At 47.2% G+C, this 21,349-nt stretch overlaps 1 protein-coding gene across 1 annotated transcript in view; it reads left to right on the top strand.

The window, feature by feature from the left end:
* The window catches only part of LOC139278260 (tubulin polymerization-promoting protein family member 3-like), a 47,016-nt gene extending 26,704 nt beyond the window's left edge, over nt 1-20,312 (top strand). Inside the window, exons 3-4 of the mRNA XM_070896906.1 lie at nt 853-1,006; nt 20,124-20,312. Coding sequence (XP_070753007.1) covers nt 853-1,006; nt 20,124-20,312 — 343 coding nt within the window. The remainder of the gene's footprint in view (nt 1-852; nt 1,007-20,123) is intronic.
* Nucleotides 20,313-21,349: the final 1,037 nt, after the last annotated feature.

Raw genomic sequence — 21,349 nt, 5'->3', positions numbered from 1 at the left:
ACCTGGAGTACTGCATGCAGTTTTGGTCACCTTACTTAAGGAAGGATATACGAGCTTTGGAGGGGGTACAGAGACGATTCACTAGGCTGATTTCGGAGATGAGGGGGTTACCTTATGATGATAGATTGAGTAGACTGGGTCTTTACTCGTTGGAGTTCAGAAGGATGAGGGGTGATCTTATAGAAACATTTTAAATAATGAAAGGGATAGACAAGATAGAGGCAGAGAGGTTGTTTCCACTGGTCGGGGAGACTAGAACTAGGGGGCACAGCCTCAAAATACGGGGGAGCCAATTTAAAACCGAGTTGAGAAGGAATTTCTTCTCCCAGAAGGTTGTGAATCTGTGGAATTCTCTGCCCAAGGAAGCAGTTGAGGCTAGCTCATTGAATGTATTCAAATCACAGATAGATAGATTTTTAACCAATAAGGGAATTAAGGGTTACGGGAGCGGGCGGGTAAGTGGAGCTGTGTCCATGGCCAGATCAGCCATGATCTTGTTGAATGGCGGAGCAGGCTCGATGGACTACTCCTGTTCCTAATTCTTAAGTTTTTATGATTTCCCGCCTGACAGGCCTCCAGCCTGTCAATCAAGCTGGCTGTGGGCTGGAAACCTACAGAAACAAATTTAAAGACGGCCTGTAGTTTTACATTCGGAAAACCCGTACTTCCAGGTTTTCTAACCTCAAAACAGCCCACCTGCACGGAATGCGCCTCCAAGTTAAAATCCAGGGCAGTAAAACACCTCAAATGGGCCACAGGTCGCTTGCTGGTGCTGAAAATAAAGTTAGTCCAGCGTGTATCATCTAGAAGCTGAGCAAAGTGTGTTGATCTACAGTCATGTTTTAATTTCAGATCCAAATCAGCTCGGGTAATCAATTTCGAAGAATTTAAAATGGCTCTGGCAGAACTCGCTCCCAAGAAATTTAAAGGCATGAATCAAACGGAGGCACTCGATTCAATGTATGCTCTGATTGCTGGAAGAGATCCGACTAATGCTGGAACAACGGTAAGCATGTTGAGCCAATCTGAATCCAAACCTCAGGTCTGAAATGACATAATTTGGATTTAAACTTTTCATTAAGATTCGATCAGTTTTCCTTGTGTCTTTTCAATTGTATTGAGTTTCTAAACTTTGATTTAAAATTGCTGAGCTCAAAATGACTTGTCCAAACTTGAACCAATCTGAACAAGGCAAATTCTGGTAGGTCTTAGTCAGACCCTTAGGAAGTGGTACAGCCATGTCATAGACTGGATCGCCTCACAATATATGCATCCACATTCACCGAACATACACAAACACACGCTAAACACATACTCACACACAACACACGCTCACGCACACACAAACACAGCCCTCTCACACACATTCACTCATACTCATGCACAGATAATGGCAGGACTTTTCCCGGTGACGAATATACAGGGTTGGAGATGGGTCGGCAGTAAAATCGCTGAAATTGCCAGTGTGTTGGGAATCTGCTGTCATCCTGCCGACTTCCGCGTTTAACTCAGACACATTTGGAGTCGTGTCATGGACCTGATCGGGAGAAGCAGGTGACCTCATTCAAGTAATTAAATGCTTGTTGAGAGACCCTTAAGAGAGTTTTTAACAGCAGCTTTTGGCTTTAACTTTAGGAGCATGGGAATCAGGCACCTCGGGAACCTCGCCTGTGAAGGGGAGGCGGAAGCTCTGTGGCCATTGTGCGAGTCCATTAATTGAGAGCTGGAAAAACACACAAATACTCTCACATTACACCTGCTTCCTTGTTTAATGGAAAGGCTCTTGCTGACTCCATTTTGTGCCGATATTTAGCTGTCAGGAGCTGTCAGAGGTTATTTCTGCAGCCCTGGAAGCCACTCTCACCACATTGCTAGTAACTATCCCAACTTTGAGGGATTGTGCCTCTGATCTCCACTTTACCTGCCATCTATTCGATCAGCATGGGTGCCGCTTATGGTGTCTCATCTTGGACCTCAGAATCGGGCCAAGGTGAGCCCGACACCAACAGCAGCAACATCAGCAGCAGCAACCACACCAGCAGCCGCCTTCCCATCAAGGATAGAAGGGGTCAGCACAGGGCGCACCCACGCCGGAGGTAATACCCCCAACAAAGGCAGAGGATGAGTTTCCTGGACATGACTGAGCATCAGTGCCAAAGGAGGCTCAGGTCGTCACAGACATTTGTAGCTTGCTGGAACAAGTCCTGCTGCCCAGAGGACCTGGTGGACATGACTTACCAGTAGCTGTCACAGTCACCACCACCCCCAACTTCTTTGTCTCAGGGATCTGCACCAGACAATTGCAGGATCGCTCAGTCGGCTGCCCACAGATGCATCACACAGGTTACCAATTCCATGTTTGACAAGTCAGTCAATTATGTCAACTTTACCACTGCTGAAGCCATTGTTACTGAGCGGCCGCTCGGCTTTGCGGCTCTGGCTGGCTTCCCACAGGTGCAGGGCGTCATCAACTGCACTTGTGGCCATCAAGGCACCCCATTATCACCCAGGAGTGTTTGTGAACCGCAAGGGCTTCCACTCTGTTGGGGTAGAAGGAAGACTTCTCTTCCTCGAGGTGGATTCCCTGATATAAGGAGTTGACACCTCGCTCTCGCCACACTCGTAATGACCACGGAATCAGTCAAACGAAACCTGTGGTACAACTAGTTTATTTCAAGCACATGCAAGGGTAAGTTCAAACGTGGATCCTTCAAAGTACAAGAGGTTTCAATTACAGTTATACAGTTTTTCGAGGGGTGCTACCCTCCTACAATCGATTGGTCTACTGCTATTAGCAAAGTTACATTGATTTGTTGATTCTTATCAGACTAGCTCTGAGTGGTTCTGTCCATCTCTAATCACATGTCAATCATGTTGTTCAGTGATGTGAACTTTGCCTTAGCCCCTATGATGTGTGAAGTAACTCTGTTCCCAAAACATTGGCTTCCTTATCTCTTCCCGAGAGAACTAGTCTAATCTTTCTCATTTGTGTCCTTGTTCTCTGTTATGAATGAGTTTTCATCTTCTATTTTCTGTGCTAAGGGTCAATGCAGTGTTGGCTCTTTCAGATGGTTCATTACCCATCAGGTTTCGCTATTTCCTGCTTACGAGCCCAATGTAAGCGAGTGTATAAGCATGCTTTACATATATAAGCGGGTTATAGCTAACCGGTCAATTACAATCCATACCGTAAGACAGAAGAACTCCTGATTCCTCAGAAACTCCTAATTCCCTTATGCTTCTTACTCAAGTGTACTTTTTTCCCCCTTACACACTCCTTTAAAGTGCAATCATAAAAAGATCATCATGCATGTGTGTGCCAGATTATGGGCCAGCCCACACTGCAATATGTGAGTGCACTAGGTCCATGCAGCAGAGCAGGTCTCCAGTCGACTTGGTTAATCCTTGCCACTGGACCAAGACCTAGCTCTGTCAAGCCTGTGTGGTGGCTGGTGTGCAACAGCCACCACACGTTAAAAAAAATCCACGCACAGGCATCTTCCACCCTTCAATATGTAGTTCGGGACCAGGACTGTCAGGTCCTTCATTGAATCACCTGTGGACTCATCCCTTTTTGGTGTGGAAGCAATTCATCCTCGATACGAAGGACTGTCTAAGAAGACGACCTGGCAGCGTTCATGACTCTTTCATGCTGCACCAGTTGCAGCCTCCCTCAGCTCTTCGCAGCTCCAAGCAGACATACCGGCTGATTGCTTGGAGACGAGGGCTATCCACTGAAGATGTGGCTCATGACAGCCTTGAGGAGGCCAAGTACTGAGGTCAAAGAGCAATATAATGAGAGCCAAATGTCCACCAGATGTGTCATAGAGCTAGCAACAGGCATGCTGAAGGTGTGCTTCAGATGCCTTGACTGATCTGGAGGAGCCTTCAGTATGCACCAGCCAGGGTCTCCAGAATCATAGTTGTTTGTTGTGCGCTGCACAACATAGTGCAGCAGCGAGGATTGGAGCTGCAGGAGGAGCAAGGCACTGAACACACAGCCTCTTCATAGGAGGAGCAGGTGGAAGACAAGGAGGAGGAAGAGGAGGAGGAACCTAAGGTGGAGATAGCACCTGCAGTGGGCATATTGCTACCCGCGAGTCCAGTCAACAAGGCCAGATTTACTTAACTTGCTGCAATGCACCCATATGGCTGCCACATGCTGTATTAAGTTCCCCTCTCCCCCCAACACATCACAAAGCATCCTTACAATGACCAAGCCATTGCTATCACCCAAACCCCCATTACTCAAAGTTAAGTAATGACTCACCATTCACTCCAAGTGATAAAGCCACTTCCCAGGTAGCAGGAAAAAATGGACAAGGCCGGAAAGTGGTGCAAAGAAATACATTTATCTGTGTCATAAAAATAACCAAAGCTTAACACTAAAATGTGTTCATATACCCATGTGCATACCCTTGTACATCTACTTTTGTGTCATTTTTCTTTTCCAAGTGCTTCTACAAGGTGGAACCCCTGTGGCTTCAGCAAAGGTAGTGGCAGTCTATTTACTTCCCTGCTGCGACTGGTTTGATACTTTTGGAGGATATCCTCTGGGTTTTGGAACTTAAGAGGACCTCCCCAAAGATTGCTCCTCCTACAACTATGCAGGGGCAGACTCAGCCATCGGGATCCGAGGAAGCATGTAGGGCACTGACTGAGAGGGAGGCAATGGAGGAGAAGTGGAAGCACTTTGAGACGAGCCCCCACGTCCATGTCCCCTCTCACCATCATCCCTCTCATGGGCCACTCACACTTCCCTGCTGGAGAGCACCTTGCTGCACAGCAGTGGGGCGATGAATGCCCAAGTCTGCATTTATATCCCTTCCAGAGAGGAGGTCTATGAGCCTCTACCATTGTTGTCAGTTGCTAGCATGTGCTCATGTGACTGGCGCATTTGCTGCTCCATGCAGGTGAAACAGCAAATTGTCACCATCGCCTGCGACATGGTGGTACTCATGTTGGTGATGGACTCCTCCATTCTCTGCACATTTGTAAACACCGTGGCTGCAAAATTTGCCAGAGCCTCCTGCAATTGTTGCTGCTCCTCCAAGATCACCCTCTTTCTCGATGGCCCCCGAGGCCCAGCATCTGCATGCAGCTGAGCAGTACCTGGAGCGTCCTGTGCCCTCCGGTGAGGAGTCTCCCCTGCTGTCCCTGTCAACACCATCTGCTCTTTGTTATATCTTTGGATGCTCTGATAATGACTCCACGAGGCAATGTGTTGTACTTGAACTGTAGTGACCTTCGTCCTTTATTGATAACTCCAGAGTGAGAACCACACCTGGTGGCCTGTCTTTTATACTAGTAGAGGTAACCTTCAAGTCTCCCACTGCAGTGCCCTCTGGCGGCACAGCTTGTAATAGTACAAGCAGTAACTATGTAGGATACATGACATCACTCTCCCCCAAGCCTTTAGTGCAAATCGCCTCTGCATTAACTGTGCTCTGGGCTTATCCCTTATCTGGTTGTCCCTTGACGGGTCATTTCTACCTTAGGTGAGTGGGTGGTGTTTTGTTGGCAGTAGAGCGCTGGTGGTTTCTGTTTGTGTGTCCATGACCACTCCATTCTCTCCCCCCCCACATATCGATTATGCCGGTGGCTCATTACGTTCATGTACATTCAAGTCCAGAAAAAAAAAATTGCGTTTACATCATTACATCTGTGGTACGGTTGTGAGGCAAGTACACTCAACTGGTGAGATACATTCTTGATACATACTTGGAATCGGTACAGGTGTCAGCACCAATGCATGAGGACAAGCTAGTGCCAGAGCTGCTGGATGGTGTCCAGGTAGTCTGGTGGTGGCGCATTGCCCAGTGCTGGCAGTGGGAAACCGGTTGGCTCAAGTTGCCTGCTCTCAGGGCTTTTGCCGTTGCTCCTAGCGTCGGGCAGGTTCACAGATTCCTGTGACCTCCCTGTCCTTTCCTTGCGCCCTGGGTTGCTGCTGCTCCCTGAGAAGCAGTTGTCTAGCAGTGCGCAGGGAACTGCTGACGCGCTGGCCTGGGCGTTGTTTGGTTTGGGATCCTGGCTGGTCCCGGTGCCATTTTGGAGAACTGTTGCGGGTGACCCTTCATCCCCGGGTATGGCCTTGGTGGCGATAGGGTCCGGGGGCTGTGCCTTAGCATGGTTTGCTCTTTCAGGCTCATGACGGTTGGTGCCATCGGGTGCCTGACGGGTGGAGCCAACCTGGGGCAAGGTATCAATACCGGTGCCGTTGCCCTCCTGAGCTTGTTTGCTCTGCAGCTTGTATGTATTGGCTGCTTGTGGTCACACTCCATGGTGCATGACTCTGGTCCCAGGGACGCAGGCTACTACATTGGGTAGCTCGCTGGACCTGTGTGCTCCCGATGGGTGTCTGCCCGCTGCATTGACTGAATGCAGTTGAAATCCTACATCGCACAACATTTCATTACTCATTGTATATAACCTGTGGCTCCGATTGCGATCGTGCGCCTTTTCTTTGCTTGCATATACACAACTCTAATCATCAACTACACATTTTACATCTAACTCACAGTTGCCATTACATTGATTGAGAGTATGGAACTGTCCCTTTAAGTGTGGTGGGTTGCTGGCCTCCTTTAAGAGAGCCTTGCTATCTTTACCCCAATCCTCTTCTCCGTTTAGTGCCACATGTTGCTCCATCAACGCTGCACCTCATGGTCTGGCCACTGCCATCTTTTTCTTCAGTGCATCACCTCGTGGTTTGGGCGCCATCTTTCCTCCATCCACGATGTCAACTGCGGTGATCCTCTTCTCCCTGGGTTTTGCCACTGAAGCTGGGAAGTCGCCTTTGGATCCTATTTTCTTCCTCTGGAGTCTTGCCACTGGAGCCTGGAAGGTGCATTCGGATCGTCTCAGCTGAATCACCTCCACGCAGTCGCGCTGGGTGATCTATGCTAGGGTGCTGTGCTGGTCTGCTCTCTGGTGCCAGGTCCACCCTCAGGTGAGGGCTTGTTTTGCCTCTGAGCGCGGAGGACGTCGATCGCTGGCGGGGTGAAATCTTCCCAACTCCAATGGATCTTCTCCATCCACTTTCTTCCGAGTAGCATTGGCCCATCACCTGCAACAATCCACAGAGGTAACTTGTGCAACGCGCCATCATGGAGTACCTTTACATCCACACTACCAATGACTGGGATAAGTTCATTGGTGTAGGTGCGCAGCTTTGCTTGACCGAGACCAACTTTGATCGTTCAGCTTGATTGTCCCATAGCCTCTCAAAGACTTCTTGATTCATTACTGACTGGCTCGCCCCCGTATCCACTTCCATGAAGATTAGAACGCCATTTATCTTGACTTCAATCCTCAACGGGGAACACGCGGTAGTGCAGGTAAACATGCTATAACATCATCGTGGGGCTGAGCTGCCTCTCTGACTGTCGCTTCATCATGCGCGCTGGATGCATGGCCATCTGCAGACTCTTCATCAACACAGTGAGTCATATTTCTTTTACACATTCGCTGGAGGTGACCCTTTGTGCTGCAGCCTTTGCACACATAGTCTTTAAAGCGGCACTGGTGAGCCCTGTGATTCCCTCCAAAACACTAGCATGGAGCTACTCCATTAGCCCTCGGCGGACTCTGAGTTAAGGGACTTGGAGGCCTGTTCTCTATTCCTGAAAAGGTTCACGTTCTACAGTCCAGCCTCTAAAGGCGCCACTCTGCACAGTACTTGCCGGTTTGAGTCCTGAGGATGAGTCATCTGTCTAGAGCCATAGGTCGAGGTCATGAATGCCTGGCTCACGGAGATGGCCTTCTGCAGTGTGACTGTGGTATCCGCAGACAGTAGCTTATGAAGAAGACCCTCATGGCCTATTCCAATGACAAAGATATCCCGCAGCGCTTCGGTGAGGTGATCGCCAAAATCACACGGTGCCGCCAGCCTCCTGAGGTCTGCAGAATATTTCGTGATTTTCTGGCCTTCGGGCCATCGATGGGTGCAAAACCAGTGTCTGGCTGTGAGGATGCTCTCTTTGGGCTTGAGTTGCTGTTGGATCAGCGTTACAAGCTCCTCGTATGTCTTGGTCGTTGCCTTCGCTGGTGCCAGCAAGTCCTTGACAAGGCCATAGACAACTGGTTAGCAGGATACCTCAGCCAATGTGGCCGGATTGTCGCCTGTCAGATTGTTTGCTGTGAAGAAATGGTCGAGCCTCTCCACAAAGGCATCACAATCATCACCATCGGCGAACTGCTGCAACATACCAAAGATAGCCATTTTCCCGTAATCCCGTCGCCAATTGTTATGTCTTTGGATGCTCTGATAATGACTCCACTTGAACTGTACTGACCTTAGACCTTTATTGATAACTCCAGAGTGAGGATCACACATGGTGGCCTGCCTTTTATACTAGGCCAGGGCACCGTACAGGTAACCTGCAAGTCTCCCACTGCGGTGCCCTCTGGTGGCATACCTTGTAATAGTAGAAGCAGTAACCATGTAGGATACATGACACTCTTGCTCACTCGTGAAGTGTGAGGCACCGGGTGACAACACTACTCTACCTCACACAGGACCCATCGAGGTGTGTGTATCTGCGCTGGTGCTGGGTGCGCTTGGGTCTGCTGATGGTGGACTCTCAGAGACTGGATCTTCCTCTGAGGAGTCGTCTTCCTCCTCTAGCTGGAAGGTGGGTAGGGGGCGGGTGTACTTGATGGACCTGTGGGAGAGTGAAGAGATGATTTAGAAGTGCTATATTAAGAATGGGTAACGTTACCATTATGCACATGATGAAAAGTCAATGGCTGCTGACATCAGATACCATATGAGTGACTGCTGTATGACATGTGGCTGGATGAGATGTAATTTTGTCACCAGGTTACTAGTACCTGGTAGTTTCATTATTCCTTTAGTTTGTAGCAATTAATAGTGCCACCATTATTTCACACGTCAGACTACTTGGTGGATAGCTACGAGAGGAGCAAGGCTAACCATTGGAACTGTGATACCTTTGAAATACCATGCAGCCAATAGGTTAGGTATAATGGGCCCAAATTTCCCCAGCCGCTTAGAGCGGCGTCTCTCGATCTGGTGCACCAACTTCCTGGAGGAAAAAAAGTGCCCAAAATCTACCTCTTAATTTGGCCGCTCCCTCGTCGTCCGGAACCATTGGCATCGCACAGCAGAGTCTGGGGGGGGGGTGGAGCTTAGACTGCGCTTGCTGAGCACGGCCGTCAGGGGGGTGGGTTTGGGCCCAGCGTGTTGTGCAGTGCCGGCAGGGGCACGCATGACCGTTTGAGTGTGCGCGCATCCACAATGGGCAGTTCAGTCTGCGCGCATACACAGTGTAACAGGAAGCTTGGCAATGGGTCAATTAAAGGGAGAGCATCCTCAGAATAAGTGGCTATGGAGCATATATAAAGGTGAGTTCTGAATATTGATTTTTGGGTGGCTGAGAGAGTGGAAAAGAGAGCTGGATAGCTGAGATGTGGGTGAGGGATGGATGCAGACTTTCTTTCCTGCTGTGGCTGTTGTTGTTGTTTGTATCGTTGCAGTTCACTAAAATTCACAATAAAAGATATTTTGCATCAAAACTGAATCATCCTCCATTAGGACCACGCAACATTTAGGGCAAGTTAGGACTGCTCTATTTTCTGTGGCTGATTTATCTTTCATTTATTTGTGGTGATGTTGTGCAGCTGTTGTGCTGAAAATGTTGTAATGTTGTGCTGATGTTGTGAAGGTCTTTAGAGCTTTGGAATCCTCTAACTCACGTTCTCTTCTCCCCCCCCCCCCAATCTCTGGCTACCTGCACTGATTTCTTAAATGCAAGTAAGGTTTTTCTGTGCCTAAAAAAGTGGCCACATACACTGGCCTAAGTTAGTTTGGAGTAACTTTCAGCTGGCCAAATTTGCTTCCATGGCCAAAACAGGTGTAAGTGGTGGGTCACGCCCCCTTTTGGAGAAAAAAAACTAAACTTAAAGAAAAAACCTAACTAACTGATTTACACTGGAGCAAGTTAAATGGGGAAATTTGTGATTTTTAAGTTGCTCCAAAAAAAGCGGGGCAACTCCTGGGGAAATTTGAGCCCAATGTATGCACCTGTGAGTATGCTCACAGATTTGTAGAACTGTTGAGTTGTGAGTGGCTTAGCCAGTTATGTAATGTTCATAAGACTCAATAAAACCCCAGCCAGTTGGGTTTAAGGGATCCACAATGAGGCAGGTGGTTGTGAGCCTGGTGGATGATCTGTTAATGTGTAGTGTGATTGTTAAACCTTTTGCTAATAACCCAACTAGTTCAAATACACTATATTAGGGTTTCTCCAAACCACCTCCACCTGCTCCTATTAATTCATGTGCAGTGATTCACCAAATCTTCCTGTCTGCCACTGAACCCTCTGGAATGGGGTCTTGCCACTGTGTGTCACTCAACTATCCAGCCTAGCAATTAACTAATGTGAATCACTGAACATGCTGTGGGAGTGTGTGATTCAGGGTGCCATGAGATGCTTAGTTCAGGGTGGACTTTGGGCTCTGCTAACTCCTCTTTGCCACCTCGAGGTTCAAAGAACATATTTTGGAATGCTGCCAACAAGATACCCCTTGATACAGCGCTTATATGGCAAGGTATTCCAGTGTGTTATGCTGATGAGCTACAATGTATGCCAGTTTGAGGCCATGAATGAATAAGTGAATAGCAAGATATTAAAGCAAAAGCAAAGGATGATAGTAGGCATGAACTTGGGGGAGGCCTCTGACTTCCCCTCCAACCCTGCCCCCACTCATTCCCCCTGAGTATAGGCTCAGAATTTTGAGTGACCTCTCTTCATAAAGAGTCAAAAATCTTAGATCAGGTGAACTTCTCTAGTCTGCATACACAGCCGCCTGTTATGTGTGGCCTTCTCCAGCAAGTTAAATTTAATTGTACTCATGTTGGAATGAGGAATATGAGATAAGATGTGTGTCACCCAACTATCCAGCCTAGCAATTACCTAATGTGAATCACTGAACATGCTGCATGCACATTGCTTGTGTTGGCTACATGCTTGGTATTCTTTTGATTGCCATATTTAATGGTACACTGGCCAAATACATTGGCGCGACAGCAATATAGAGTGCCCTGCAAAAAAATGAGCCTGTCTGTACATTTGGAAAGTAGGTGAACAGTAGACAGGTTGTTGTGCATTGACCATTTGTGATATTCCAAGTGCACAAAGAAGTGTGATTAACACATATTGTGTGCAAGGTTAGGCAAAGTGCGAGCGCAGGTACTGTGACAGCTTGTGAAAACCAGCAGATGTCTTCCTCACCTGCTGCCAGGATCAGTGCATAGGTGAGACAGCATGCACTCCTTCAGCAACCTCCTCCTAGGCTGCTCTGGCACTATTCGTATCTGGAGCATGTTCCCCATGTCAAAAAGGGTCACTCTTCTCTCTCATGCTACAACCTGGAATAGTGTCATTCTGTCCCATGACCTTGATCCACACACTTCTGCCCTTAACTAGCGGTATAGCTTTAAAGGCAACCAACAAAAGTAATACTTACAGATGAGGAAGACCATTTGGCCCATCTTAATTCAACAATCCAAAGCAAGCCTACACTCACCCCATTACTGCGTCAAGTTGTTTCTTAAATGATTCCAGAGTTTTTGCCTCTATCACTCTGCTTGGACGTTTATTCACTCATTGCATGAAAAAGAACCTCCTGATATCAGTCCTAGGGTAAGAAATTGATTATTGCTTCGTTTGGGGGCGGTAACCTTTGAGAGGCGGGAAACTTAGTGCTCGGCACTAAGGTTTCCCCACTCGCAAAAAATTGTGTTTAACACTCCAGGAAAGATGTGGAGCACTAAATCAAGCAGTCCATTTCCTTCTTGGAGCACTAACGGGGCGGGGCGCACACTTCAGCACACTGGGCCGTGCAGCGCTGCCACATACAAGGGCAAAGAGGGAAGGGCCATCGCTGCAGGCTCTGAATTAACGAATCACTTACCTGAACCACCAAGGGAGCGGGGGACACGCGTGGTCAGCCCGGCACAAGCAGAGTGCCGAGCTCTGCAATCGTGGGCAGGACCCAGTGAAGAAAACGGAGTAAAACAGCGAAAACAAAGGTAAGATTTTTAAAAAACTTATCTCAGCCACCTCGCCTTTAATCATCGCCCTGGTAGCGGCCAGTGATGTTTTTGTCTAGCACTGCTGCAGGGGATGAAAGTCAATTTCTGGGCCAAAGCGCTAACGAGGTGACGCGAATGCTGATTTATATGTCCTTACTATACAGTACAAATGCACATGAGGCCCATACTAGAGAGAAGGTCACTCTGTGACCAGTAACCTTTATTTCCCAGCACTGAAGTGGAGAAGATGGGTGGAGCTTCCCCTTTTATACTTGAAAGTCCAGGTTAGGAGTGTCTCCCACAAGTTCACCACCTAGTGGTCAGTGTTCTCACGGTGTACAACTTAGGTCAGTTTATACATGGATTACAATGACAGTTGACTACATGACATCACCTCCCCCCCCCCCCCCCCCCCCAAAGTCTTATTGGGATCACAGGTTAAGTCTCTCTGGTGGTTTATGCTCCCTTGTAGAGCGCCTGAGTTGGGGCTCCGGTTGTTGGGCGCTGGCCTGAGTGTCTGCTGTTTGCGGTGCCTCAGGCCTGTCCGGACTGCCCACAGTGACTGGGCTCTCCTCCACTTGGTTCCGGTGTTCGGTCACCTGTGGTGGAGTAAACTCTACATCGTGTTCTTTCTCTGCTTCTTCTATGGGGTTGCTGAACCTCCTTTTTGTTTGATCCACGTGTTTGCGGCAGATTTGTCCATTGGTAAGTTTAACTACCAGAATCCTATTCCCCTCTTTGGCACTCACAGTGCCTGTGAGCCATTTGGTCCCTGCAGCATAGTTGAGGACAAAGACAGGGTCATTGACATCAGTACATCGCGCCCTCGCAGCTGTGCGTTAATTGGCAATAATTTTGGCCTCCTGGCCTTGGACACCCACAACTTGTCGAACTGTTTGATACTCATCAGGGACTGGCTGGCCCGTGTGTCTAGCTCCATTGATACTGGGATGCCATTGAGGAGCACTTTCATCATTATCGGTGACGTCCTGGTGTATGAACTGTATATGTGCTCCATATGAACTCGCGGAACTTCAGCTTCCAGCGATTTCCCCCCATGTCCATTTGGCCTCGTAGGGCTTACATCAGGCCCGTCCTCCTCGTACATCAACCTGGCTGCAGGCTTCCTGCACATGCGCGCCAAGTGACCGCTGACATTGCAATTTCTGCAGGTATATTGCTGATACCTGCAAGTTCTGGCTGTGTTTGCCTCCACACCTCCAACATGAGCCATTGTTGGAAACAAAAGGTCCATTACCAGTTGATCATCTCTGACTGTCTCTGAAACTGTCCTTAAATGCACCATTGACAGGTGTTGATGGCCCCATTACTAGCCGCATTGTCCCTTGCGATGGCATGATTTGCCGTTCAGCTAGCCATTGTCTCTGTTGAATTCCCCCTTTAGGTTCGACTACATGCTCGGGCACGTCCGATTGTCCCTGTCTGCCTAGAGAACTGTGTGCCGCGTCAACAATGTTGATTCCCTGTCCATTTGCTGCATTTAAACTAAGATTTTTGTCAAACATCATTCTGGTCTCTTCCTCCCCTGAAATAAATGTCTGGGCCATCAAAGCCGCTGTTTCCAGGGTCAAGTCTTTGGTCTCAATCAGTTTCCTGAAAACCCCAGCATGCCCGATGCCCTCAATAAAAAAAAGTCTTGCAGCATCTCCGCACTGCATGCATCTGGGAACTTACATAGGCTTGCCAGTTGCCGGAGGTCTGCCACGAAGTCTGGAACGCTTTGCCCTTCTCGCCGCCGGTGCGTGTAAAACCGGTGTCTCGCCATGTGCATGCTGCTTGCCGGTTTAAAGTGTTCCCCGATCAACTTACTGAGCTCTTTAAAAGTCTTGTCCGCCTGCTTCTCTGGCGCTAGAAGGTCCTTCATCAGGGAGTACGTCCTGGATCCACAAACCGTCAGGAGATGAGCCCTACGTTTGCCGGCTGAATCCTGTCCCAGCCATTCCTTCGTAACGAAACTTTGCTGTAGTCTCTCAATAAAATCGTCCCAATCATCACCAACACAGTACCTCTTGTCTGTGCTGCTAGTGGCCATGCTTACGTGGTTTAAATCCCACTTTCCCGCTCAAATTTCCTGCCAAACAGGTACTGGTGCATTTTTTTTACTGCATATACACATGCAAGCGCTTCCTTTTCTACTATCCCGTAGCCCTTTCTGCCTGGAACAGACTTCTGGAGGCATAAGCTACCGGCTGTAACTGACCCTTGGCATTCACATGCTGCAACACACACCCGACCCAATAGGACGACGCATCGCGCGTTAAAACAAGTTTCTTACATGGGTCATATAGCGTTAACAGATTGTTAGAGCACGCAATTTGTTATGCTCCATCAAAAGTCCTTTCCTGGCTGTCCCCCCAGACCCATTCGCGACCTTTGCATAGGAGCACGTGTAGCGGCTCTAACAGCGTGCTCAAATTGGGAAGAAAGTTTCCAAAATAGTTCAGGAGCCCCAGGAACAAACGCAGCTCCATCGTGTTACGGGTCTGGGTTCTCTCTGGATCGCTTCCGTTTTGGACGCAGTAGGTCTGATCCCGTCTGCTGCTACCCTCATCCCCAGGAATTCTACCTCTAAAGCTAGGAAGGCGCACTTTGCCTTTTTCAGTCGCAGACCTACCCAGTCCAGTCTGCGTAGCACCTCTTCCAGGTTGGGGAGGTGTTCTTCAGTATCGCAACGTGATGAGGATGTCGTCTTGAAAAACCACCGTCCTTGGAATCGACTTGAGACTTTCCATGTTTGGTTGAAAGATCGCGGCGGCCAAACGAATCCCGAACGGACATCTGTTGTACTCAAACAACCCCTTGTGTGTCGTGATGGTGGTCAGCTTCTTCGACTCACTCGCCAGCTCCTGGGTCATGTAAGGTGAGGTCAGGTCCAATTTTGAAGAAAGTTTGCCACCGGGATAGCATCCGCTCTCGGTAGTGGGAACTGGTCTTGGAGTGACACCCAATTGATGGTGGCCTTGTAATCACCACATATCCTGACCGACCCATTCGCCTTGAGCACCGGCACAATCGGGCTCACCCAGTCACTGAATTCGACTGGTGAGATGATGCCTTCCCTCAGCAGGCGGTCCAATTCGCCTTCTATCTTTTCCTGCATCACGTACGGCACCGCTCTGGCCTTGTAGTGTACAGGCCTGGTGTCCGGGTTTATGTGAATCACTACCTTGGTCCCCATGAAAGTGCCGATGCCGGGTTGAAATAATGAGTCAAATTTGTCCAGGACCTGAGAGCGTGACATTCGCTCCACAGAAGAAATTGCATTGACATCGTCCCATTTCCAGTTCATGACAGCAAGCCAACTCCTCCCCAGTAGAGCGGGACGGTCCCCCGGGACAATCCAGAGTGGCAACCTGTTCTCTGAATCTTTGTGGGTCATGACTACCATGGCACTGCCTAGCACCGGAATGATCTCCTTTGTATGGGCCCAAGTTTCCACATGATTTGCGCCTGATTTTTAGGAGCAACTGGTGGAGAACGGACTATCTTAGAAATCGCAATTCTCCACATTTTTTTTTCTGCAGTTCTAGTCAGGTAGAACAGTTCTACTTTGGAACAGAATTTTTTCTTCAAAAGGGGGTGTGTCCGGCCACTGACGCCTGATTTCAAAGTTTCCACAGTGAAAACGTACTCCAAACTAAGTTAGAATGGAGCAAGTGAAGATTTTTGTAGAACTGAAAAAACCTGTTCTACACATTAAAAAATCAGGCGCAGGTTACAAATTAGGCGTCCAGAACGAGGTGGGGGGGAGGGGGGGGGGCGGAAGGGAACTCATTAAATTCAGCAATAAATCCTTATTTATACTTCTACAAATATTATACAAATAAATCCAACCTGAATAAACATTTATAAGCAAAGAAAAGATTAAATAAACCATCCTCCTACCTGTGTGAAAGTGCTTCAGGCACAGAGAATGCTGCAGTCAGCCTGAGGCGCCCGTTCTTCCTGCGGTGGGGGGGGGGGGGGAGGAGGGAGGAGGAGGCGCCCGTTCTTCCCGCGGGGGGTGGGGGGGAGGTGCCCGTTCTACCCGCGGGGGTGGGGGGAGGAGACAGTGAGAAGGCTGCAAGTGCTGATGTGCTGATGGCAATGTGCTTTTATTAAAAAAATGTTCAAAAATTAAACAGCTACAAAGAACTACAAAAATGGGCAAGTGCCAATGTTTTTTTCACACTGAGCATGCACGAACGCTCCAATGCGCACGCGTAGCGTTGCCGGCAGGAAAAAAACTAATTTAAATAGTACCCGCCCCCTCCCACTTACAAAATCAGCGCGAGTGTAGGCTCCGCCCCCCTGGGCACCACGCCAGGCAGACAAGGAGCTGCAAAACGCTCCAGAATCGCTATTTTTTTTTTAGGCGCCGTTTTAGGCGTGAAAAACGGGTGCCCAGCTCGGAGGGGCGCCCGTTTTTTATCGTGTGGAAACTTGGGCCCTATATGTCCGTAGCTGTGCGTCAATCGGCAATAATTTTGGCCTCCAAGCCTTGGAAGCCCACAACTGTTTGATACTCATCAGAGACTGGCTGGCCCCCGTGTCTAGCTCCATTGATATTGGGATTCCATCCTCGTCGCCAATAATATGTCCTTACTATACAGTAAAAATGCACACGAGGCCCATACTAGAGAGAAGGTCAATCTGTGACTAGTAGCCTTTATTTGCCAGCACTGAAGTGGAGAAGATGGGTGGAGCTTCCCCTTTTATCCCTGAAAGTCCAAGTTAGGAGTGCCTCTCACAAGTTCACTACCTAGTGGTCAGTGTTCTTACGGTGTCCGACTTATGTCAGTTTATACATGGATTACAATGACAGTTGAATACATGACATCAATGACGTCACGATCTACAGGCGCAGAGGCACAATGCTGTAGCTCCTACTGTAATGTATTTACTTCATGGGTTCTTTGTTTAAGAAGTCATAATAACACATTGCTATTAAGAACTAGCTGGTTTATTAACAAAGGTTTAACAATCACACTACACATTACCAGTTCATCCACTCCTGTCCAATATGGCGGGAATCGTTGTCAGCACTGCGCCCGATCGCTAACGCATTTGCGTCCTGTTAGAGCCTGCGCTAACAGGAGGCGCAAATGCACCTAATTTCTAGGCCCTAAAGTTTCCTATAGCTAATTTGAACACATGTCTCCTTGTCCTACTCCTCATCATCATCATAGGCGGTCCCTCGAATGAGGATGACTTGCTTCCACAAGAGTTCACAGATGTTTCAATGGAGGACCCGATGTTCCAATCCTGAACTCCAATTGAAGGGGTGGAAGATGCCTGTGCGTGGATTTTTTTAACATGTGGTGACCGTTGCACAACAGCCACCACACGGGCTTGACAGAGCTAGGTCTTGGAACATCGGGTCCTCCATTGCAAGGGTTAAACCAGGACGATGGAGACCTGCTCTGCTGTGAACTAGCCCGTGCTGCCCCTGGGCCTTCAGCTCTTCTGAGCCCCGTACACTCATTCGCCGCATCTTCGCCCACGATATACCAGGGCCCGGCGTTCCAGCTCTATTTATAGCCCCGACCTGAGGTGATGTTCTCACACAGGTCGGGGCGGCCCATAATGTTCCTACTCCTACTGTTTAATTTAACGCATTATTCCAGATTAACCTTTTCCATGCTGTTGTAAAAAGAAGACTTCCCTTCCTCAAGGTGGACTCCCTGATCTGAGGAATTGACACCTGCCCGTATTGTAAAGCGAACATGGAATCACGCAGAAAAAACCTTGGTTAACCGGTTTATTATTCGAACATGCTTGGGAAATGTTCCGATGAACACTTCCTCGATCAGAGGTTTTACAATTACAATTGTACAGTTTTCCCACAAAACCACCAATTGGCCTACTGCTCAGACTGGCTCAGAGTGGTTCCCCCCACCTGTCCATCTCCCATGGTGTCACCCTTCTGGAATGTGTTCAACTTTGCCTCAGTTTCTCATGATGTGTTGATTGACCTTGCTTCCCAGGGTATGGTATCTTTCTAGGATGTTGATTCTTCGCTGCACTTGTTATTCAATTCTGAGTGTATGTTTTCATCTTCTATTTTCTGTGCTAAGGGTCAATGAAGCGTTGGCTACTTAAGATGGTTCATTAATCATCAGGCATTGCTGCCTCCCTCTTCTTAACCCAATATAAGCGAGTGTATAAGCGTGCTTTACATACATAAGTGAGTTTTACATAATCGGTCAATATTACAATCCATACTGACAGACAGAGGAACTCCCGATTCCTCAGAACCTCCTAATTCCCTTATGCTTCTTACTCAAGTGTACTTTTTACCCTCTTACACATGCCATTCACTATATTTCCTACCTTTATAAGATCACTGCCTAGAATATTCCTTTCCAGATTTAAAAAAAACAGGTCTCCCCGGTCTCCCCGGTCTCCCCAGTCTCCCCTCATAATTCAGACCCTGATACTAGTGAGCAGCCTCATGGCTCTTCTTGGCACTGCTTCCAGCATTTGAATGTCTCCCTATTCCTTGTCAATCAGAACATGATGCAGTACTCAAGGTGCGGTCTGACCAGAGCAACTTCCTCTGACTTGTATTCTCCTGTTTTAGCTATGCAGTTCAACATTCGATTAGCTTTTTTGATTGCTGCTCTTTTAATATTGAGCCCACCAAGACATATTAAGTATTGAGTCTACTAAGACTCCTAGGTCTCTTTCAACTTCATCCTTAGCTATTTCAGCGCACCATTCATGTGGTATGCATATCACTCATTTTTGATTACTATGTGCAATTCTTAAACCTCATCTTCCATTGCTTGGCCCATTCACATATCTTCTTTAGCTCATTTTGGGTTACGTTTTTCAATTACAAGGCTCCTCCAACTCCTATCACCTGAAACTGTAACCAATTTGCATTGAATTTCAGAATCCAAGTCATTGATGTAAATTATAAATTTGAAACAGTAATGACCCCGACATTGATTCATGGGGCATCATACTCAGTATTCCCCACCACACCCTCCCCAACCCTGACATTACCCTCGAACCAGTACCCATTGTTTTCTACCATTCAGCCAATTTCTTATTCATATCCAAGTTTTGCCACGAATTTTCACAGCTTTGAGCTTAATTAATAATCTTTTGTGTGGGATTTTATCAGATTCCTTTTGAAGGTACATGTCGTAGGTTTACCACAGTCATCTTGGGTTGTCACTTTCTTAATAAAGATCAATCGTCTGGGTTTAGCTATATTTCTGATATTCCCACCACTTGTAGTAAGTACCCTACCAGCACAACAGCATCCAATTCTGTCATCGTATTTCAAAAGCTTCTCTCATTCATATAGAAGCACCGCAGTGTAGATTTGCCTTCTTTCATGCCCCTCAGTGCTAGCTTATTCCTGAGCTTCTGTACTGTGTATTTCTTAGGGCTACAGTGATGGAACCCACCTGCAGGTTATTTTTTTCTCCATGATCCCTCCTGCCTTGAATCTGGTTATCTCTCAGACCTATCATGACCTATCTAGTTGAAATGATTTTCCAGTACTATCTTAATGTTCCTCACCGCTCTCTTTGTTCCTATACGACTAAAGTCAAACCCATCCCTGCTGTATCAGTGCTTTTTATTCTGGTTGCATTCCCAGTTATTTATGAAGGTACTATTGTTGCTTTGACACCAGGTTTCCAGCCAATTATTTATATCATTAATTTTATTCTCAAACACTGAAAATATACCATAAGTTTTGAGTCAATCCTCTTAAGGCCCCTATATTATTTCTTTACATGTTGTTTATCCCTATGTGGACTACGAGCATAGATAGGGCCTGGTACTGACCCCTTAAATATCCCTTCTAACCTTTCCTCAAATGTGTATTAGCTCGCCATCCTGTGCTCCTTGCCTTTCTGGCACATATGGTTAATGCAAGCATTTATTTTCTTTGTGTTTTTTAGTCAAAAAGTTGTTGAATCCATAGCATCTTATGTGAGTGCAACACAAATTTATTATAAAAATGACTGACTTTTTTGTAAGCAGACAGATATCTATCCTTATCTATATCTTCAAGTCTAATAAAGCATGTCATTTCTCCTTTTAGGTTGCAACTAAAGGAGGTGGTGTTGAGAGATTAACAGACACCTCTAAGTACACGGGATCCCACAAGGAACGCTTTGATGAGAGCGGCAAAGGCAAAGGGATGAGTGGCAGGGAAGACATATCAGTAAACACAGGCTATGTGGGGAATTACAAGGGAGCTGGAACCTACGACAAAACAAAAGGATCATAGAACGCATAATGCCGACTGGGACGTTTCCATTAAAGGACACAATGACCCCTTTTTAAGTTGTTTATGGTCCTCTAGCATTTTCAATAAACAATTAAATTACATCTTAATTTTTACTTCTAACAACCTACATTCTGGGTAGAAAGTGCAACTTGTGATCTATAGTTGTAACTGTGAACAGCAATTACACAACCAGGTGATATTAGGTAAAGGTTTCAGTTATTTGCTGTTTTAAATTGAGATGGGGGAGTGGAAAAAACTGAATTTGTGAGTAGAATTTCCTTGTGGTGATTTTAAACACAGACTTTATACAATAATGCCCAGTATGCCCTTCCACTCTGAAGTTCCCTTCAAGCAAACTATATATAGAGTAAAAAAAAAACACTACTCTGAGTACAAACATAATCATAGAAAATGCAAATTTAACTTTGAAAGCAGTTTTTTAAATGTTCATCAGAGTGGGGAATGGAGCACTTTCCTGCTTAAACACCCAGTGGCAGCATAAAACTTTTCCATGTCTGGGGGAGGGTGAACAGCCAGAAGTCATGGTCCATATTGGTACCAATGACATAGGTAGAAATAGGGATGAGGTCCTGCAGGCAGATGTTAGGTAGCTAGGAAAGAGATTTAAAAAGCAGGATCTCAAAAGTAGCCATCTTTGGATTACTCCTGGAGCCACACGTGAGTGAGTATAGAAATAGCAGGATAGAGCAGATAAATGGACATAAAAACATAAGAAATAGGAGCAGGAGTAGGCCATTTGGCCCCTCGAGCCTGCGCTACCATTCAATAAGATCATGGCTGATCTGATCTTGGCCTCAACTCCACTTTCCTGCCCGTTCCCCATAACCCTTGATCCCATTATCATTCAAAAATCTGTCTATGTCCACCTTAAATGTATTCAATGAACCAGCCTCCACAGCTCTCTGGGATAGAGAATTACACAGATTCACGAGCCTCTGAGAGAAGAAATACCTCTTCATCTCCATCTTAAATGGGCGACTCTTTATTCTGAAACTATGCCCCCTAGTTCTAGATTC

The sequence above is a fragment of the Pristiophorus japonicus genome, chromosome 13, assembly GCF_044704955.1.
Source record: "Pristiophorus japonicus isolate sPriJap1 chromosome 13, sPriJap1.hap1, whole genome shotgun sequence".
In the NCBI taxonomy this organism is placed as follows: Eukaryota; Metazoa; Chordata; class Chondrichthyes; family Pristiophoridae; genus Pristiophorus; species Pristiophorus japonicus.
Note: the sequence above shows the minus strand (reverse complement) of the source record. Positions and strands in the feature narration are given on the sequence as shown.